The sequence below is a fragment of the Acanthochromis polyacanthus genome, chromosome 12 (assembly GCF_021347895.1).
Source record: "Acanthochromis polyacanthus isolate Apoly-LR-REF ecotype Palm Island chromosome 12, KAUST_Apoly_ChrSc, whole genome shotgun sequence".
NCBI classification, from domain to species: domain Eukaryota; kingdom Metazoa; phylum Chordata; class Actinopteri; family Pomacentridae; genus Acanthochromis; species Acanthochromis polyacanthus.
Genome location: NC_067124.1, coordinates 18,987,568 through 19,007,721, shown reverse-complemented (window position 1 = coordinate 19,007,721; position 20,154 = coordinate 18,987,568). Strand labels below are relative to the sequence as shown.

At 44.9% G+C, this 20,154-nt stretch overlaps 2 protein-coding genes across 5 annotated transcripts in view; one reads left to right on the top strand and one right to left on the bottom strand.

The window, feature by feature from the left end:
- Positions 1-154: 154 nt before the first annotated feature.
- On the top strand, positions 155-6,385 carry znf526 (zinc finger protein 526). The gene is made up of 8 exons (XM_022210854.2): positions 155-350; positions 812-1,260; positions 1,435-1,592; positions 2,173-2,268; positions 2,358-3,139; positions 3,238-3,373; positions 3,467-5,089; positions 5,810-6,385. Exons 2-8 carry the CDS (start codon positions 954-956, stop codon positions 5,966-5,968), a joined length of 3,261 nt encoding a protein of 1,086 aa, XP_022066546.2. The 5' UTR covers positions 155-350; positions 812-953; the 3' UTR covers positions 5,969-6,385.
- Positions 6,386-6,538: 153 nt separating this feature from the next.
- Positions 6,539-20,154, bottom strand: part of cicb (capicua transcriptional repressor b) — a 38,400-nt gene continuing 24,784 nt past the window's right edge. For 3 of the 4 annotated variants that reach the window (XM_022210850.2, XM_051956887.1, XM_051956886.1), the window contains 15 exons: positions 19,253-19,385; positions 18,961-19,139; positions 18,463-18,601; positions 17,355-17,452; positions 16,241-17,252; positions 16,001-16,140; positions 15,673-15,833; positions 13,557-13,747; positions 11,831-12,307; positions 11,387-11,730; positions 11,113-11,270; positions 10,865-11,025; positions 10,530-10,664; positions 8,771-8,902; positions 6,539-8,657 (listed from right to left, as the gene is read on the bottom strand). In XM_022210850.2, coding sequence (XP_022066542.2) covers positions 8,377-8,657; positions 8,771-8,902; positions 10,530-10,664; positions 10,865-11,025; positions 11,113-11,270; positions 11,387-11,730; positions 11,831-12,307; positions 13,557-13,747; positions 15,673-15,833; positions 16,001-16,140; positions 16,241-17,252; positions 17,355-17,452; positions 18,463-18,601; positions 18,961-19,139; positions 19,253-19,385 — 3,741 coding nt within the window. In that variant the 3' untranslated portion in view covers positions 6,539-8,376. The remainder of the gene's footprint in view (positions 8,658-8,770; positions 8,903-10,529; positions 10,665-10,864; positions 11,026-11,112; positions 11,271-11,386; positions 11,731-11,830; positions 12,308-13,556; positions 13,748-15,672; positions 15,834-16,000; positions 16,141-16,240; positions 17,253-17,354; positions 17,453-18,462; positions 18,602-18,960; positions 19,140-19,252; positions 19,386-20,154) is intronic. The other variant, XM_022210851.2, reaches the window with a different exon arrangement.

Genomic DNA, 20,154 nt, shown 5'->3' with positions numbered 1-20,154 from the left:
GGGCACCGAAAAAATATTACCACCGCACTTCAACAGGCAAATTAATAGTAAACAAAACTACAATACCCATAAGCGACAAACAGTTTATGATTGACAGCCAGCTTGTGCAATCACAGGATGTGAAATCCTCAGGCTACCGCAATGGGCGGGGCTTCGTATCACAAAAAAATGGAGACGATCGGCGGGTAAACGCTTCATTACACGCTTTGTAACGTTATTTCCCATGGACACTTCTCAGTTTTTGATTTCTGTGTCACGGACGTTGGCGGTGGACTAACAAAAAGACGTACGACCGCATGAAGGAAGAGTGACGACTACACGAGGGATTGTCCAACGAGAGTAAATGAGAGGTAAGGGGAAAGAAGGGCCCGCCATGGTAGCCTGAGAGCTTCGGGGAAAAGTGGGTAGCGCCGCCTGACGGACCGCCCGACGAACCGGGGAGCCGCTGTCAGGAAATCGCGGTGCCGAGAAACAGGTCTGCAGTGTCGGAGGGAGCGCCGCCAACAGCTCTCCATATGCCATCACACACTGTACACAAAGATATGAGTCACGTTTGTAAGAAACCGGACAATGATTTCTTAACGTCCGTCATTTGGCTGACCGTTGAAAATGTTTGTTGGCGGTTTTTTTTATTCATAACGTCTGTATGAGCATCACTGTTTTTTTTGGTGCAGTCAGTTACACATGTAGCAATACTGTGTGCGTTGTGCGAGAGAAACACTCACAGCACAGTTTAAACCATTTATACTGCTGCAGATCTTCTGATTTATGTGCCCCATTAGGTGTTAAATGTCACATTTTCTCCCCACAGGTGTGCTTCTCTACTGGCCTTTTGGATGTAAAAAGTTGCAGTCATTTATTGGACACCGCTGTGAAATTTCAGCTACTTGCCCCTCACCTTTTCTATGATACACTCACAATCTACCTAAGAGACAGAGAGACTTATTGCTACCATGGATGAGCAGCAGCAGGAGGAGGCAGAAGGTGTGTATGTGGAGCACCAGTACATGTGCAGCGAGTGCCACCAGCTGTTCAACACCCTCGAGGATGTGCTGATCCATCAGCAGATTCACATCGGCCAAGAAGGCGAGGGGGAAGGTGAGGTAGGGGAGGCCATGACCATCCACGGTGTCCCGGAGATGGGGCAGAACCAGCAGTACCAGTGTCTGGAGTGTGGGAGCCTCCTCCTGAACCCGGAGGAGCTGCTGCAGCACCAGGAGATGCACATGAGAGAGGCTGGGATGGAGGTTGAGCAACAAGGTGGAATATTTCAGTCTATTTGGATGCATGGAAACTGTTTGAATCTAAGTGCAACTGGAATTCTTCGTACAATCTCAGTGGCAAATTTGTCACGCATTTTTGCTTTTCACTTGCATAACACTTAGTGGTAGTAAGAGGCGGCACTAACCACCTGTGTTTCTTACTGTTCCTTAGAGCTGGAGACAGAAGAAGCTGGATCGGAGGCTCAGGTGTCGGGACCGGTTCAGTACCAGTGTCTCGATTGTCTGGCTCTGTTCGATTCCCCTGAAACCTGGCTGGAGCACCGGCGAACTCACAGCAGGAGCAGCACACACAGCAACACAGAGACCACAGTAAAGGACCCAACACACACACAATTAATGTTTATGCAGTAAACAGTCTTGGACCACAGATGGTGGTGAAGGCTTTGTCAAGGAAGCCTCTGTCTATTACAGCAAGTTATATGTCCCTGAAATTGGTGGTGACATTGAAAAAAATGGTTTTGTTAGATCACCAGGTAAAAGGTAGTTATATTTTGGAGTAGCACCGGGTCAAATGTAGACCAAACATAATAGAAATGCGACTTTTTAAAGATTAAACACGTATTTTCCACTCCTGAATGGTTGAAATGTGCTCAATTCATTTGTATCTGCAAATTGTGGTATTTTTCCCACAAATCAAATCATTTTCCGACCATGCATTTGTTACACTTAGATCTGGCCAATAAAATGTAGACTGCAACTTTTATCTCTGTGACTGCAATTCTGAACAGTTAAAACGAGTTGCATGCTAAATAATCTGCTAAAATAATGTGACAGGAGTCTTAAACTGTTTGTAAATTTATTAATTGAGAGTACAAGTGTACTATCTGTGGCATTGTATTCACTGAATGGAACTAAACCCTCATCGTTCATTTTTGTGTCCCTGCAACAGGAGTATGTATTACAGCCGGATGGTACTGTCACTCCACTGAACAATATGCAGAACTACGTGTTGAGTGAGCAGCAGGCTGGAGAGATCTTGGCTCAGGTACTTTGATAAACACCCTAAACAATTAAGCATAAATGTGAGATCTGTTATTGATTTATTTCCCGTGTGTTCCTTCCTGTGTTTTCCAGGTACTTGCCCAGCAGCAGCAGCAGCAACAGAAGAAGAAGCGTCAGTCTCTCTCTAAATCTGCTGCACCTTCCCGGTCCGCCCTGCTGCCTCCCGTGACTCCCACTCCAGGCTCCGCCACCATGCACCTGCAAATTCTTACAGCTCAAGCTCTGGCAGACAACTCCACTCCCACCCAGCGTCGCTCCAAACTGCCCCATCTGTTCCCTGCAGCGAGCCGAAGCTCTTCTGCAAAGTTGGGCGTCCTGGAGAACGGTGTCCAGAGACTGGAGTTAAGACTGGCCCAGAGCACCCATGCAGACCGCCAGCAGCAGCAGCAGCCGACTGAGGTGGTGGTCATCCACCCTTACGAATGCACCGAATGCTCCCTGCTCTTCCAGACGCCAGAGGACTTCCTCCAGCACCAGGGAGAACACTTCTTGGGCCAGGACAAAGAGAGCGGAGAGCCAGGGGTCATGAGTGGCTTTGAGGAGATGCGAGGGAGGGAAGAAAGTTCGGAGAAAGCGGAAGACGTACGAATGAGAGTCGCTGAGAAGAAACCGGCCGTGTGGGTCAAACCCCAGCAGTGTGAGCTTTGCAGCCGCACCTTCACCTCAGTCAATCGGTTGGCCGCTCACAAACGTGTGCACGAGCAGGGCACGCACGAATGCTCAGAATGTGGCAAGGTGTTTAAGAAGGCAACATCGCTGCAACACCACATGCGTACACACTCAGGCGTCGCCCGCTATCTGTGTGTGGACTGTGGCAACGGTTTTACCACTGAGATGACTCTGATCATGCACAGGTAAAGGCTTGGTAACACTGGAGCAGCCAATATGATGATAAACTGATGAAAACTTTTAAGTATTTTTTGTGTAATCTTTTCCACCTGGTTTCTTGCAGGAAGTTACACACAGCAGACCCCCTTCATAAGTGTCAGTTCTGCAACAAAGCTTTCGCCAACATGACCAAGTACCTCTACCACCGTCGAACCCATCTCAACCGTGACACATCAGGCATACCCCCCTCTGTCTCTATGGTAGTAAAATGACAACATCCCCTTCCTCATTGCTTCCTCTACCTCAAGTTAGTATGACTTTTTAATTTGACATATGTCTGTTGTCTTCTTTAGATATTGGCTCCAAAAAGAGCATCTGCTTCTGCCCTTTCCATCCTACAGAGAGCGAGAGAGATAAAGAATCCCCAGAGGGTGGAGGCAAAAATCAACCTGCTGGCTCCTCTCACAGAGGAAGAGATGGAAACGCTGGGGGATTCAACACAAAGTTCTCAGAGCGTAGTGGAAGGAGGTGAAGCTGAGAAGGAGGGGGAGCACAGCAACATGGAGGTGTCTGAGCCACTCGAAGGAAACTCTCGTGATTTTCAGCAGGTGGAGGATGCCAGCGTCTCTGCTGTAAACCTTCCTGCTCTGGATGAGAGCTGTGCAGGAGTCAGGTCTAATGCTAATGACTCGGCTGAAGCTGCTTCTTTTACGCCATCAGACAGAGAGCCTTCTTCTTCTTCTCATTCATGCCCTAAAGCGTTTCCCTCCCAGCTCCAGGTCGTACACCATCGACGCAAGCCCCATGTCCCAGAGCGTAGTTTTATTTGTGGCATCTGTGGGAAGTCTTTTAAGAAGCAGATCCACGTACGAAATCACATCCGTACACACACTGGTGAGCGACCCTTCCAGTGTTCTGACTGTGGCAAAACGTTCTCATCTTTAGCCAACCTGATGAGGCACAATCTCATCCATTCTGGTGTGCGTCCGTACCGCTGTGACGTCTGCCATCGCTCCTTTTCCCAGTCGTCTAACCTTCGTCAGCACAGCATGCTCCACTCTAGCGCCGCAACGCTCAGCTGCCCTGACTGCCCCGCCACCTTTCGCTGGCCCACCAAGTTAGCAGCACATCGCTACACCCAACATCCAGGAGCTCCAGCCCCATTTCCCTGCATTCACTGCGAGGCCGGCTTCCTAACCAGGAGGCAACGAGACAGCCACTGTCTGGAGCAGCACCCCACGCTGGTGCAAGCTGGTACAGGCCTAGAGGTGAGCAAAGAGACCCACTACCAAGCAGGGCTGGACAAGGATGTGACCTCAGAGGCCTCTAGTTCAACGACAGCAGGAACAGAATCAGGGGATTCAGCCAGTCTTGTGAGGGGGGGCTTGGATTGTAACATTTGTGGGAAGAAGCTCAATTCTCCTGCCAATCTGCGACTTCACAGACTGAGCCACTTCACTCTGGGCCCCGGACGGCCACGGTGCAACCCAGGGAAGCGACCGAAAGCTCACCAGTGCCCCGTTTGCGGCAAACTGTTTGTGTCTTCCTCTGGAGTAGCACTTCACCAACGAGTCCACACCGGTGAACGCCCATTCCCCTGCCAAGTGTGCGGAAAGCGCTTCCGTCAGAACACACACCTGAGAGAGCACCTGCGCACGCACTCGGGTGAACGGCCTTTTTGCTGCGAGGTGTGCGGAAAGGGCTTCATCCAGAGTATGCACCTGGCGGAACACCGGCGAACGCACACAGGCGAACGGCCACACGTGTGTCCACTTTGCGGTAAAGCCTTCAAGACCTTCTCGAACCTCAGGAACCACAAGAAGACCCACACCAGGCAGCAGAGGCTGGAAGAGGAGGCTGCTGCCCAAGCTACCATGGAGAGCAGCTCCTCTGTGGCAGTGTTAGATGCTTCTACAGTGGGACAAGTGAATGGGCAGCCACAGCTAATCCAGATCCAAACCTCTGATCTACAGCAGGTAAATATGGACATTCTGTTCATTAACGTGACGTTGCAATGATGTTTCTAGTTCTAGTTTTTAAATTTTTTTTTGTAAACCACGTATCAGTCTTTCAAATTCTCTTTTTCAGATTAAACAGGTCATAGTGAAAATAAAGAGCTCAAAAATGTTCATCACGTCTTCTTACTAATGCAGGAGTTTTATGTTTTTTTGCTCAGACATAAGGTGAAAATAAAGCTGTTGATTTTTACCTTGACGGTTTCAGCGAGCGTCTCTCTGACAGCGTGTGACATATCAGCCAGCAGACATCTTTATTTTCGCCTTACATCTGAACAAAAGAACTTAAACTCCTGTGACAATAAAGATCTACTTGATGTGAACAGCTGCTTTCAATATAAAGATTTATAAATATTTAAATTCACGGGCAGAATTTAAGTTCAAAATGTTACAACCTGCATTAGAATTCTGAAGTTGTCAAGTGGAATGACTCATTTCGGAGCAGTAACACAACTAACCAGTGACATTTTACAAATAATTAACTAGTAAAACAACCAAGATTTACAGAAACGAACATTCATTCAGGCTTTACTCAAACCATGTCCGTCATCTTTTGACTTTTGAGGATCAAAACGGTCAAATTGTAGAATGTGGCTTCTGTACAAAACTATAACCAGTAAATAGAAAGCAGCTTTTCAGTGATCCTGTGTTTGATTTTATTCTAAATTTTCTCTCTCGCAGACGCAGGGCACTCCAACCATTATGTGCAATGAGTTTGGGGAGACCATCGCCATCATTGAGACCAGTGAAGGAGGAGCGCTGCCTCTGGAGCAGGCTCTGGAGATCTACCACACTGCTCTGGAGAACGGCCTCGCCATGGACGGACTGCAGCTCCTCTGAGGGGTTAAAAAGACTCTTTATTCTTGAGCTCTATTGTAGAATTCACGAGACCAACATGAGTCTTAATCCTGATTAAAATAAACGCTAATCGACTACTGTGAGACTGAGTGTTCAGTTCTGAGTCTTGATCTACTGGAACCAGATGAAAATGTTCTGGACGAGAGCTGATTAATTTCAGCAAAAAGACCAAAGTATGTTAAAATCCTCTTTTTACAAAGCTGAGAGGGATCAGTATTAAAGTGTTTAGAAGTGATGCATATTAAAATGTATGATGTGTGAATAAGGAATACGGACCATTGGTTGTGCCTCAGATGACATTTGTATGATTTAATTTAATGCTTATGACATTGATGTGATTTTCTTGTATTTAAAGGTCAACCGGTTATAAATAGTTGAATAAATGTTTTTTCAAGATCATGAGCGTTTGTACCCCAGCATCATTCAGTACATGAACACTCACACACCTGGAGTGGACTCTGGACAGAAATTATGCTGAGATATCCTTCAGAAAAAGCACTCTGTGTTTGTGCTGAAGGAAAACCCCATTTCCCATTTCCCGCAATAAAATCATTAAGTGAACACCTATTTTTATTTGCATACTGAAAGATACAGATACAAACTTAATTTATTTATATAAATTCCTCTCTTGCATACTGGCACAGCAAAACAAGGAGTAGAACAAAAACATTAATAGCCATATTTATTATTTGTACATTTCATGTATTTTACCTTCAGTAATGGTGTTTTCAAAGTCAATTTATGTTCAATGACAGATTTTCTTGATCAATATTATGATGAGTCCACTGACTCTACAGTAAATATTTACAACACACCCAAGTCTTGCACAAAGACACAACCAGTATTATATCCTACTAGCTCTCATTGATCCGTTACCCTCCTGTCACTTCCCCCAGTTTTCTCTCCACCTGTTCAGAGGAGGTTCAGAGAGAGCAATAAAGTGACGAGGGGAGGAAGGAGGTGGTGGAAGGAGATGTACAAGTGTTGAGCCTATAGAATCAAACTTAGCGAGGGACAGAGAGGCATACTAGGGTGGTCTAAAAACATTCGGCTTATTACTGTTGAAAGAATATAAAGGTCCGTGTTGTGTGAACCATTTGAAATGAACGATAAAAATAACTGCAATGCAGGTCCTTTTGCTGAGGAAGACTACAATGGAGCAACTGTACAAGTGTGGTAACAGCATCTCTCGCCTGCCTCAAAAATGATACAAAAAAAACTAGTACAAGAAGTCAGGAGCTGGCAGAAATAAAACAAATACCCACCAGCAATGAGACCAGAACTAAGGGCTGGGGTTCACATCAATGATATGAGGAGTAATAATAATAATAATAATAATAAGAAGAACTATAAGAATAGTACAACAACAAACTGAAAATGACAATGTTAAATACAAATCAAATCATTTTAAAAAGTTGATAAAACTGTTTTGGCAAGAAAGGATTAAGGTCTTACCAGCCTGACCTCTACAATGAAGAGGCAGGGTGTGCCCAGTGACTCCGACCCACCTCCTTCCTTCATGACCAGTGAATGAGAGGCACAGGAATGCTTGGTTCCTACCTACTGGCATGTGCTCGGGTTAGTCGCAAGAAGGGAGGACTTGGGCAGTCAGGTAATCGCAGGAATGATGGCACTGCCAGAAGTTCACTTGAGTTTCAGTCAGTTTTTTTTTTTTTTTTCAGTCACTTCTGGTAGACCTCTCCTGAAGGTCTACAGGTAAGAACAAGCTCTTTCCAGGTCCACCGCATGACTCTTTGTCAATCAAGTAATTTCTGGCTGTTGAGGGCCCAGCCCCCGAATGTCAGCAGAAACAAGACGCGAGCTCACGACAGTCACATCTGCATACAGGTTGTTCCGCAAGCAGATCATCACTGCTCTTACCTCTAAAACTAATACAAACGAGACAAATATCAAAACATAGATCATCCTCATTTAAAACTGCTGACTTTTAACAGTCTAAGAATGGGTTAAGCAGGTTTCTTCAAAAGAGAACCTTTTCGTCTTCAAGGCAAATGAGTGCAGACGTACACAATTGTCCTTTGTGCACTGGAATCAATGCGACCTTTCTCCAAGGTGGTTAATACAGAGTGCTAATTCAAGTGTGGGAATTAAAAGTTTGAAGGGTGTATGTGTATACATGGTAGTTGTTGGGCCACTGGATTTTCAAAGAGTTTTTTTGGTGCAAGAGTAATATAATAGAAAAAAGATAAGTCCCAACATTACATACAAACATCACTCACTTCCAAAGGATGGCTGTTGGTGATGAAAAATAATCAGGATACCAGCGGAGGAAAGTAAAGAGTGAGGATAAGCGTGAAAAATGTAAAAGCATGTATGAGGTGGAAAGGTCAGCAGACACCGATTGGTCAATCTAACTTGTCGGTTATCTCTCATCTGGAAGAGTCCTGTGAATCCCGAGGATCCTCTGGGTTCGCTTCTGTCCCTTGTTCCACTTCTTCATCCTGCAGGTCTCCACCTCCTCTCCCAGATCCTTCCCCTGCCTGGGAGCCAGAAGGTCCAGGGAGGGAGTCGGAGGCGCCTAAACCAGGGGCGTCTGAGGGAGTAGCTGTCTGCATGATCTTCTGTCGCACCTCCCTGATCTTCAGCTGCAGACACACTTTGGTAGGAAATATATCGGAGTATCTCGTCTGGAAGGCTGCAGTGGCCTGAGCTAGAAGCAGGGTTACAAAAGATGGCAGGAATGAATGTCCACATGCAGAAAGCAGTTCTTGAAATGCTTGTATAAATGCTTGTATGTATACGTACATAGTGTTTGTGTCTTACCTGATGGAAAGAAACCCTGCTCCTGGAACAGCTGCATGACAAGTGCTCTCCTCTGGTCTAGAGTTCGTCGCAGGGAGGAATACGGCACTTTATCAAACTCCAGTTCTGCCAGAATGTCTTCTCCATCTGTGGCTGGGAGAGAAACAGTCAGAAGGAAGATGGTGAGTTTCCAGGAGACTGGGTACAATAACCATCTTAAATCCTTTATAGACATAGAATAACTAACATAGCTGCTTCATCAGATTGTTCAAGTGATGGCATTCTGTCATTGAGGCAAAAGTCACATTTACTTTATGCTCTCACAGCTTCATTCAATAGTAAAAGAAACATATTCTAACAGTGGTGATATGTGTATATATATGTATATGTATATGTATGTAGGCATACAAATCTCTGATGTTTGTGGATCAATATTGACGATGAAATGTACAAAAAGCCTTCCAAGTTGCTTCACACAGCTGGAGGTACACTGCTTGTGCATGCTGATCTGTTAACGTGACTGCAGGAAGTTCAGACTTATGCTTTGTTGAAAGTGATACGGAAATGTTACCAAGTCAGACTAAGCAAGAGAAAAGTGACCAAGGGGCTCAGTCAGAGATACAGCCAACATGTTCAGATGCCATTAAATCAACAGAAGGGAATGCATTTCTGGAAGTGGCTTTGTTATATATGTGGGTAAAACCCTGTCTGACACAAAAATATACATTTCTAACTCGTCCTAACAGTCACTGTCAGTACATCTTTACTCAAGTACACCTTGAGTAGCTTAGCAGCATACTGGAGCTTATTTCAACTGAATCTCATGGCATTTCTAAGAAGAAGACCATTTCTAAGTATTTGAATGTGTACTTCCAAAACAAGATAAAAAAATGTGTTTGTTGTTTTGACTAATTAAAATAAACATTTCTGAAAACCCTAACCCTTCCACTATGGAAAAGGATTATATATTTAACTGTAGGTTAAATTCCTTGACATGAACCAACTTATTTTGAGAAGGACATTGAAAGCAATAGATAAAACCTACAACAAAAGCACAAAAACACAAAAATATGATCTGGAGGCATCGGGTTGGACAGTATAGCTGAGAAGTCTATCACAATAAATGCTTCATTACAGTCAATGTCGATCATTTTTGATATTTTACTGACCTATTGTTAATATTATAGGCCAAGGGACAGATTTCTTTAAATTTAGCCATTTTAGCCTATTTATCAAATTACATGTGAAATAATTTTAGTTTTAACAAAACAATGAAAAACACATGAAAAAAATGTTGCATGCAAAAAAACAGGCAGGGATAAGCAGTAGGGCAAGGCCACAGCAAAGCGCTAAAGTTCAGGCTCTGAGTGGCCGGCCTGAACCGGGTATCTCTGGGTTTAGGCCACCGCACTGGCCTCTGCATCTACCCAACCCGTCCAGCCTCCATCTGGGGTTTGTTTGTGTAACTAAACTCATGGAACTGACTGTTTTTGACATGTGTGTGTTTTTACAATGGAGTGCACCTAACGTATTTAAGTGAAACTATCGACCATTCTGTCAACATTCTGTAACAATGCTATAATTCAATCAGTGTCTGTCGCTGGTACATGATGCCATTGTCCAGGCCTAACAAAGACACAAATAGGAGCGCTCCTCCATTTTATCCCTGTTATACAACACAGTGTTACATATCACTTGCCCAGCACTAACAGACAAAAAAAAAAAATGCGCTCAGTGGAAATTTACAGTATGCCATTTTCTATGTTTCTGCACACATTACCTGCTCTCTCAAAGGTGAAGATGTCTCCCTCACACTTGGCAGCACTTTTAGGCGTGTTGGGCTCAGAGCTGCAGCTGGAGCGCCGCCGACTCTTCCTCTTAGGAGAGACTTGATCGTCAGTGGCTGAATCCAAGTCTAGAAGCACAATGAAATGCCCATGACTTCCCTTTATTTTTATGCTGAAGTACAAAAATGAGACTAAGGTCGTAGAAACAGTGAAACCACAGTAATTATTAGCAGAACATTCTAGTATACTCATGTCAGGCACTGCAACTATCCATAGAGACCTGCTTAAAAGTATTTAGTGTTTCTTTGAATGCTCTTTTAAGTGAGACCTGTTGAGTTCTTCCTCTTGCGGCGATAGCTGCCCAGAATGGCGCGGGGGGAGGTGGCCAGACTCTGCAGGGTGGGTGAAGGCAAAACCTCCTCTGGCCGAAACTCTGGCAGCTCGGCAAAGCGCTCCTCAAAATATACCTCTGACAGCACCCTGCCAGTCCAACACACACACACACAGAATATACAGTATATACACACTGTCCATTAACACTTTCTACACTAAAGGTTCACAAAAGCATTTCCTCACTTGTCCACAGAGTCAAAGGTCTTCTTGAGTGGTGGTGGGCGAGCTTTGACCTTTTTGGGTGTCGGAATATCTTTGTCGGTCTGTGGAGGGGGCAGGGTGGGTTCTGTGGCTGATGGAGGGGGGAGAGGAGATGATGGGTGGGACTCCTTCCACCCAGCCTGCACAGAAAGTTCAATAAATTCATTTATACAAGCGAGATACTGTGTGGATTACAGCTGGGTAGTTTATTCTTGTAGTGCTAGAGCAGAAAGTCAGCATGTGATGGTCCTCTCACCTCTGTGGCAATTGTGCTTTCCCAGTTTCTTGTGTCAGAGGAGTCTGTAGCACTGGAGGCCTCCAGGGGTCTGTCAGAAGATGCAGGCTCCTCAGTGGGATGCGTTGATGGAGACCCTATCTGCCGTGTCACATCAGGATCAAAAGAGAAATGACTGTTGGCCCCAGTCTCCCTCTCTCGCTCCTTTTCCCGCTCTCTCTCCCTCTCTCGCTCTCTGTCTTTGTCCCGCTCTCTTTCTTTCCCTCGGCTTCCTCCCTCATAGCTGCCCACGGGAATGGTTGCTACTGTTGCCTTCACTTTCTGAGGGATCCTGACTGGAGGTTGGGTTAGCTTGGATGTACTGCCTGGAAAAAAAAATAGATTAAGAAACATCTGTTGATTAATTCACCACAAATGACAAATCCACAATTGCATTCTTGGATTAAACAGTGCATGCAGTCGCACCAGGTGTTTGGATCTGAAGTGAAGGACTGCAGGGCCTTAAGGACACGGCTGAGCCACTGGGAGGTGCCGTTGAGCTGCTACTGCTGGAGGTTTGAGGCTGTCTCTCAAGCTGTCTGTCCGAATGTGTCATCGGTTCTGCCTGCCTCTCAGACGGCCTGTCAGTGTGTCGGTCTGCAGGTCTGTCCAGAGGCAGGTGCCTGTCTGGCTGTCTGTCTGGATGGGGCTGTGGATGTAGGTGCGTGATGGTGGTGGGGGTTGCTGTGTGTTTAGGCAGGATGTGAGGGGAAGCGGTCGAAGCGCTCGAGACCGAGTAGACCACACTGGGGGGTACTGCTGCCATGGAGACCACCCCTGTTGCCATGGTGACGCTGGGGGAAGGAGGGTAGATGGCTGTGACTATCTGGCCCCCAGAGCCTGAAACAGGGGCTGTGGTGGAGGGCTGTGGAGACTGAGCTGTGGCTAGGAGCGGTGGCTGACCTGGATGAACGAAAGAGGAAGCCAAGAGTCCACATGTTACTTTCAGCAATAATCTGTAACATTCTACATGAACAAACATGCATAGTTAGTTTTCTTTTGCAACTTAATCTAACAAACTGGTAAAGTTTGTTTTGACAGATGCCGATGAAGTTTTGTCCCTGCTTTGAAACATAGTACATACACAGTGTCATTGTTTTCCAGACATTCTGTATCAGTCTCCTAACTTAGCTGTTAACTGTTAGTATAGCCACTGTTATACCTACACTGCTAGCTACTGCCCTGATGTGTGGCAAGGGCTGTGCTTGTTCAGTTTTTTTGGGTGGTGTCTCTGCAAGAAAGATGTGACTGTCAGTTAAAGCAGAGTGCTGAAGTTAATCTTACTTTAGAAAGATATTATGGGTGCACCAGATAGCATTAGCACAGGACGGACAGAAACGCTCTTAGTTCCAAAAGTTCCAGTTGCAGTGGTATCAATAAGTGACCTTTTTTGGGCATTTTAGTGTAATAGGGAAACCAGTCATGGTTCTGTAAGATTGTTGTGTGTACAGCATCTTTAGCTGTATCTGTTGCCTTGTCCTCAACACCCAGCTCCGCTCTGCAAATGTGCGTCTCTGTCCCTGTCCCTTTCAGTGTTGATTGGCTACATGTAATCAGATAATGTTGTCAACGGCACAGTGCTTGAGACCACAGAGCGACTACAGAGACAGGGAGGTGTTTGCATCAAAACCAAAGTAGCGCATTCAATTAATTTTATCGGTAACTGATTAATAAAAACAATAACAGAGGTAATCAGAAAAATGTAGAATATCACCACTGATAATGGGCCAGGTCAGTCTCTACTAGTAGCTATAACTGACTTGTCATGGAGTAAACAGTTCATTATTTGCGTCTACGATGTAAAGTGAAAGCAACTAAAATGTGTTCATAGGTGGAAAATTTATCCTTGGTTATATTCCATGACTGCTAAAAGGTAGGTCCTCAGAGTGTGATTACAGTCGGGAATGGAGTATGATGCCAAGAATTTTCCATCAAACATGAATTCCAAACCCTTTATTTAAGAATGAGCATCGTTTATTCAGCAGTGACCCCTGAAAAATCAGAGAGGTTTGGATTTAAAGACGGCTGGTTTAGAGACGGCCACATTTCCCCCGTTTTTACCAGTGTTGTAGTTCATATCCTGCTCTTTACAAAACACAGAATGAGTGTGTAAAATAAATAATTTATGAATTAATCTTCACACAGTGCCAACCTGTAATAAGTGGCTGAACAAGTGTCTGTCCAGGTGGTGCAATAGCTGTGAACCCAAGTGTTGCTAGGGACGATGGAACATATGCAGATCCAGGCACTGGCAGAGCTTGCTGGGTGGAGGAAGAGCCTGTTGTTGTGGAAACCAGAGGCAGAGTGGATGGGACCCCTGGAGTGGACTGGACATAGGTAATCCTGGACGTAAGACACAGAAACAAGAGAAGTGATTAGAAGAGAAAATGTGAGGAACAGAAATAGAAATGGGCATGGCAAAGAGAAGCCACAGAGGTGAAGGTAACATTTATGTGATGTAGAATGTCAAAAAAGGTGTCATGGTGATGATAGATAGTGTTGTAGTGCAACAAAGAGGGAGACTAAGAAGAATGCAGGGAACAGAGACATGATTAGAAGGAACGAGGAAAACAAAAAGAGAAGTGCTGCAGTGAGGGTCAGTTGGTGAGTGCATATCACAAGTAGAACTAGATGACTAGTGCTGTGTGTGTGTGTGTGTGTGTGTGTGTGTGTGTGTGTGTGTGTGTGTGTGTGTGTGTGTGTGTGTGTGTGTGTGTGTGTGTGCGTGCTCAGGTGCTGGCTATACTTGTGGGGACCAAATGTCCCCACAACTGTAGGAAAACTGAAAACAATGTCACTTGTGGGGACCTCATTTCGGTCCCCACAAGTTTAAACAGTGTTTTCTTGGCCATGTTGTTGTTACTGAAAAAAGTAAAAGTGCAAAAACGTTTCTTTAGGGTTAGCCATTGTTTTGGTCTGGGTTAAGGTTAGGGTTAGGGTAAGGGTTAGGGGTTAGATATGAATGGGAGTCAATGGTATGTCCCCACAATGGTAGAAAAACACAGTGTGTGTGTGTGTGTGTGTGTGTGTGTGTGTGTGTGTGTGTGTGTGTGTGTGTGTGTGTGTGTGTGTGTGTGTGTGTGTGTGTGTGTGTAGCTGAGAGGTAGTGTGTGGGTGGCAGGCAGAGGCAACTTGGGCCACCAGTAGCATGACTAACACATCCAGAATAGAGCTGCACTGTTACAGCTGCACCCTTCTGAAACTTTGGTTTCTCTCATTGTCTCCTCACTATGCTTTAGGAAATCTGGACTTTCCTGCTATAAGATACAGCACATCTCCATGTCTATGCCATAAAGAAAAGACAGTAAATCATTGTGATAGCAGGGTCTGTTAAACTGTAATCAGCACAAGTTACTTTAGTTGATATTATTTGTAATCACAGCAACAATTTTATTACACTATTAACCACTGTAAGAGCCCATTTGGAATATATTGTTTAAAGCATCAATAGGCAAGATATTTCAGTCTGTCTTAAGAAGGCAGCACACATCATACACTACTTACTAATATGAATGCACTGGATTTTGGTCCAAGAACAAATTATTTTTCAGCAATTGGTCCTAACTAAGCAAAATGATAGTGCAACACTTACAGAAAAAAATACCAAATGCCAACATGTTCCATTTACAGTATATTGTGTGAACTGAACATCTGAAAGAAATTTAAAAGCAGCACAAAGAATGCAGTGAAAGAAAAGCCATTGATTGAAAAAGAAAATTACACATTGGGACCTAAATTACAAATTTAAAACATATTGTGACTTGATTTTTTTAAGCTTTGGAGCTCCAAAGGGGTGGCGTTTGCCACATAAACATATACTATGAGCACACAGTTCCTTAAAATTGCTATGTGTCATGCAGCAGTTGATGACACAGTGTGGACTCAATCCATCTATTTTCCGTACACTACTGTATCCAATGTTCGGTTGCAGGGGGGCTGGAGTCTATCCCCCCTGACTTAGGGCGAAAGCAGGGTTCACCCTGGACAGGTCACTAATCTATCACCAGACCAGCATAGAGAGACAGACAACCAGGCACACTCACATTCACACCTATGGACAATTTATTTATATTCACCAATTAACCGAAGCATGTCTTTGGACTTTGGGAGGAAGCTGGAGCGACCAGTGAGAACCCACATAGGCACAGGGAAAACATGCAAACTCCACACAGAAAGACTCTAGGCTGAGATTCAACCAAGGACCTTCTAGCTGCGACAGTCCTAGCCACCAATCTGTTTTCATTCTCTTATTGCACTTTATTTCCTACCTAGTAGGTGCTGGTGGCAGTAGTACAGCCTGGGAGGGGGCTGATCCTGGTGCCACCACAGCAGCTGTGCCCATTGTTACAGGGAAGGGGCTGGAAGGATGCACTGCTCCACCCGCAGGCAGTTGAGACTGGACCACAGGCATGGGAGCTATCTGGATAATCTGAAGAGGGACAAAAGTTGCAGCCATACGGACAAGAGGAAAACAAATACAAATGTCTGAATGGGCAGTGTAGGTGGTGAGCAAATCATTTGCTTCTACTTGATGTTAAGAACAAAATTATTACAGTTTAGAAAAGATCTCATTTCACCAACTAAGGGCTCCCTGACCTTGTTTCCAGACTGAGCACCATTCTGGACAGGAAGAGGTGGAGCCACAATAGGAAACTGCTGGGCAGGGGCTGGCGCAGTCCGTACTGTTGCCATGGGAACAAGCATTTTACCCTGGAGCACTGGAGACTGTGTTTGCACTGATGTAGAAACACAGAGACAGGGGGAATTGTATTGGGAGTCACGACAGATTATCAGCTCTATATATCACACTGTCATGATTGCTGTCGGAGCTTTCACCTCTAGTTCCCGGGCTGACCACTCCCACTGCTGGGCTGGACGTATATCCTGTCAGTGAACTTGTACCCTGCTGTTTTCCATTGGCCAAGGACACGTGTGTTGGTGGAGCTGCGGGCAGGTTGAAGATACTGGTTGGCTGGCTGAGCTGCTGAGGTGGGCTCTTGGGGTTGGTGGCGGCAGGTAAGGTGGGCAGAATGTACTGAACTTGTGTGATGGCCTTACCCCCAGGTGGAGCTAGGGAGGAAGCAGGAAGGAACTGGGGCTGAAGCAGATTCAGAGGTAGGGGCCCGTTGGTTTGGCTATGTGGGGCTGAAACAGCTGTAGAGGAGAGGGCTTGCTGCTGGGAATGCTGAGGCTGAGGGGATGGAGTGATGAGTTGTACTGCAGGTTGGGCAGACAAGGTCCCTCCTAACACCAAATTAGTCACTACCCCACCCGGGCTCACACCTGCACTCACAGGATTAGGCGAAGATGAAGAGTAGTACCCACCCCCGGTGGCTGCAGTCCCACTTGCTGAGCCTGAGCCAATCAGAAGTTGTGGCTGCTGCTGGGGAGTCAGGGACTTCCTCTCAGGCGGATGTGGGCTGGATGAAGTACCTCCATCTCTGGGTTTGCTCGCGATGGGGAGTGGTGTGCTGATAACGGGACGCATTACATTGGTCACCACTGTGGAGGCCACTCTCACAGCACCAATGTTCAGGTGTGGGTTTGCACCAAGCGAACCTACTGATGAAGACCGAGGTCCTTCAGTAGAAGAAGTGGACATGGCAGACTGGCCAGAAGACAGCGAGAGAGAAGGGGCTTGAGCACTTCCACCTCCATCACCCCCAAATGTGTCCTTACCCTCTCCTCTTTCCTTTCTCTTGTGGTCTAAAAACCCTCCCCCTCCTGATCTCCCCTCATCGTAACGCTTGCTGCTGGGGTAAGAGGATAATGAGACACTCCTCCCATGAGAAGTATGGTGTGAGGAAGAGGATGATGCAGAGGAGCAGATGACCGGAGCAAAAACTCTCTGAAAAAGATTATAGACAGATGTTACAAAAGGATTGAAATTACCAATCAATCTATATGCAAAACATAAATTAAAATATCAACTAGAGACAAATTATGTTACCTTTCGGTCACTTTCATCGCCTGACCCGTTGTCGCTGTCGCTGTCAGTCACCCGCTCCTTACACTTGAGGTCTATCGAACTGCTAGGATAAGGGTCCTCTGTGGAAAAGAAAAATACACTCCAGCTACACTTGATAGTTCCTGCAACTCCACTCAAATCAGGGTGCACTAATGCTGTATCTACACAATACTGACATAATGGGAAGAACACCCCATCTTGGGATTGTTCACACATTATAATCTAGTCAAAAACTCCGGGTCTCCTAGATTCAGAATTACAAGCCAAGGCTGGATGCGATGTGCTGCTCATACCCTATTGCTGCTAGTAAATACTACTACAGTAGATGTGAATGGGTATATGTGTCTGAAACGGCTCTTAATTCAGTCAGATCTTAAAAGTGGTCAAAACCTGGACAAAATGTATCAGAAAATATGACATATATTGAAAAGGAGGGAAAAAATAAGTGCTCAGAGAATAAATAATAAGGGACAGTTTGACAAAATCTTCTGTGAAAAGCTATTCTGGCTCATCAGATGTAGATTGCTACTATAAGCCTACACTTGACTGCACATTTAACACGCCTTTCTTGTATCCTTCTAGGCTGTTACAATTTTAAACATCCCCTTCACTATGGGAAATAAACTAGACAAGCAGCCTAACACACTGAAAATTTTACAGTTTTCCCAAAGATATGGATTGTGCAGTTAGGCAGCTCTGCTATTTTTTCCATGAATTTGCCTTTTTAACGACTGTGCTCGCCTCCCTGCATGCAAATGTTCCTCGTTTCATTCTTTGATCAGCTCTGCCCAAGATAATTGTGATTTGTTTATGGAAATAATTACAATCCAGACCATTTTTCTCCCAAATAACTGAATGATAGAGAGGTTATGGGCTATGTGAAACTAGTAACAAAGCAACACAAAGGCAACACTGCTCAAATTAAACACTATTCACCACTGAGAACACTTATTGAACCACTAAATAAAATGTCCACATGCAGTTGCTGGTAATCTACAACGTCCGTCAGTGACACAAGAAGCAGCGTATTAACACTTTAATATCTCTACACTAAAGTGGCTCAGTGAGTGAAATGGGACTGATATCTCACCAATGACATCATCATCTCCCTCCTCCTCACAGATGACCATGCGCTCCTCATCACTGGTCATGTCCTCGCTGACTCCACGCTGTGACTGTGACAGTGGAGGCGCATGGCTCGAAAACTGACTGCCACCATCCCCACACATCTGAAAAAATAAAGAAACAGCATGGCTTGTCATTGGTGTTATTACTTATTTGTACGTGCTGTAGTACTGTGACCCTTCTCAATTTGTCTTAGCTGTGATAGATGCTGGTTTGTAACAAAAATTGCCCGAACAAAAAAAAAAATCCATGTTTGTGACAGTTAATCTGACAAACAAAACCATTTCTGCAGCAGTGACTACATTGTAAAACCAAAAGCTTTGTTTGAAATCAAGCCATATTTATAAAAACAGCCGATTATGCCACCAAAATTTATTTATGCTGTTTTCAATTTAATTTTAGAACATGTTAAGCTGCATATGACAAAATGAACTTTAAGCTGTGTGCTGTTCTCCTCTCGTACCTGTGCCAGTTCTGCCAGGGCTTGTGTATTACCCCTGTCACTCCGTTCCAGGTTGTGCATGGCACTTTGAGAGAATGCTCTGGGACGGGTTAGCTGGCCTACATGACCCTCTCCAGCGTTCCTTTCAGACACCCCCACCAGACCTGGACCGACACCCTTCAGCTCCACAGAATGAGGTTCTATTACAAGGCAAAAACAGGACTGTTAAAGGCCTGGAAGGATAAGAATAATGGATGTGACATATACTCTATTTATGTGTATATTGTATTTGTGAGAACTAAGAATGGCCAACCTGTGGATTCAGACATGCTCCTCTCTCTGATGTCTTTGCCTCCCGGGACCCCACGACCTTCAGAGCTGGACTTCTTCCTGTCTTTGTTGCACCACTTCCAGTCTGGGTGGGCCTTGAAGTGGGCTTCTTTTACCTGACAACAAGAGAAAGGATATAAACAGATATATGACTATAGAATCTAGTACTTGTTATGTAGGGCTCCAGAGTGCAAATTAAATTACCATTTTTCCAGAGTGAACAAATTAAAATTTCATTTGCTTGCATTTGTGCAAGTGTAAGATCAACAGGCTAATTCAGAGTTGCTCCAGCCATCACTGGTAGCTACTGTTAGTAACTGTGGTTGAAAATAGCATTCTTCTATCTTCATTGTCTCAGTTTTACTCCTGTCAGACATGGACTCTATTCCTTTAATCTGACAGCAACCAAACAGGTTGGCTGCATGTGTGAACGTTGCTCATCCATAAAACTGGTCTCTGCACGTCTTTCAGTGTGACACAAGTCAGAACTGAACATTGCACAAGCAGCAGCATTTTCACTTGTATATGATAATTACAGTATATAGCACCTTTCGAACTTGGTGGTACTCAAAGCACATTACAATGTTTCCCATTGATCCAGTCACACCAATGGCGACAGAGCTGCCATGCAAGGTGTTGTCTGTCATTGGAGGCAAGTTGCCCAAGGAGGGCTGGGGATTGAACCACCAACCTTGCAATCGATGGACAACACACTCTACCATCTGATCCACAACTGCCCTCTGAAGTGATTTAGTGAGGAATTTTTCCACATTTAAGCAAAATATTCATCCAAAAACAGCACCAAGATGCGTAATACATAGTTTGTGACAAAATCTCAAGACATTTTCCCCCCACACACTTTGCTCTACAATTTTAAACCTATCA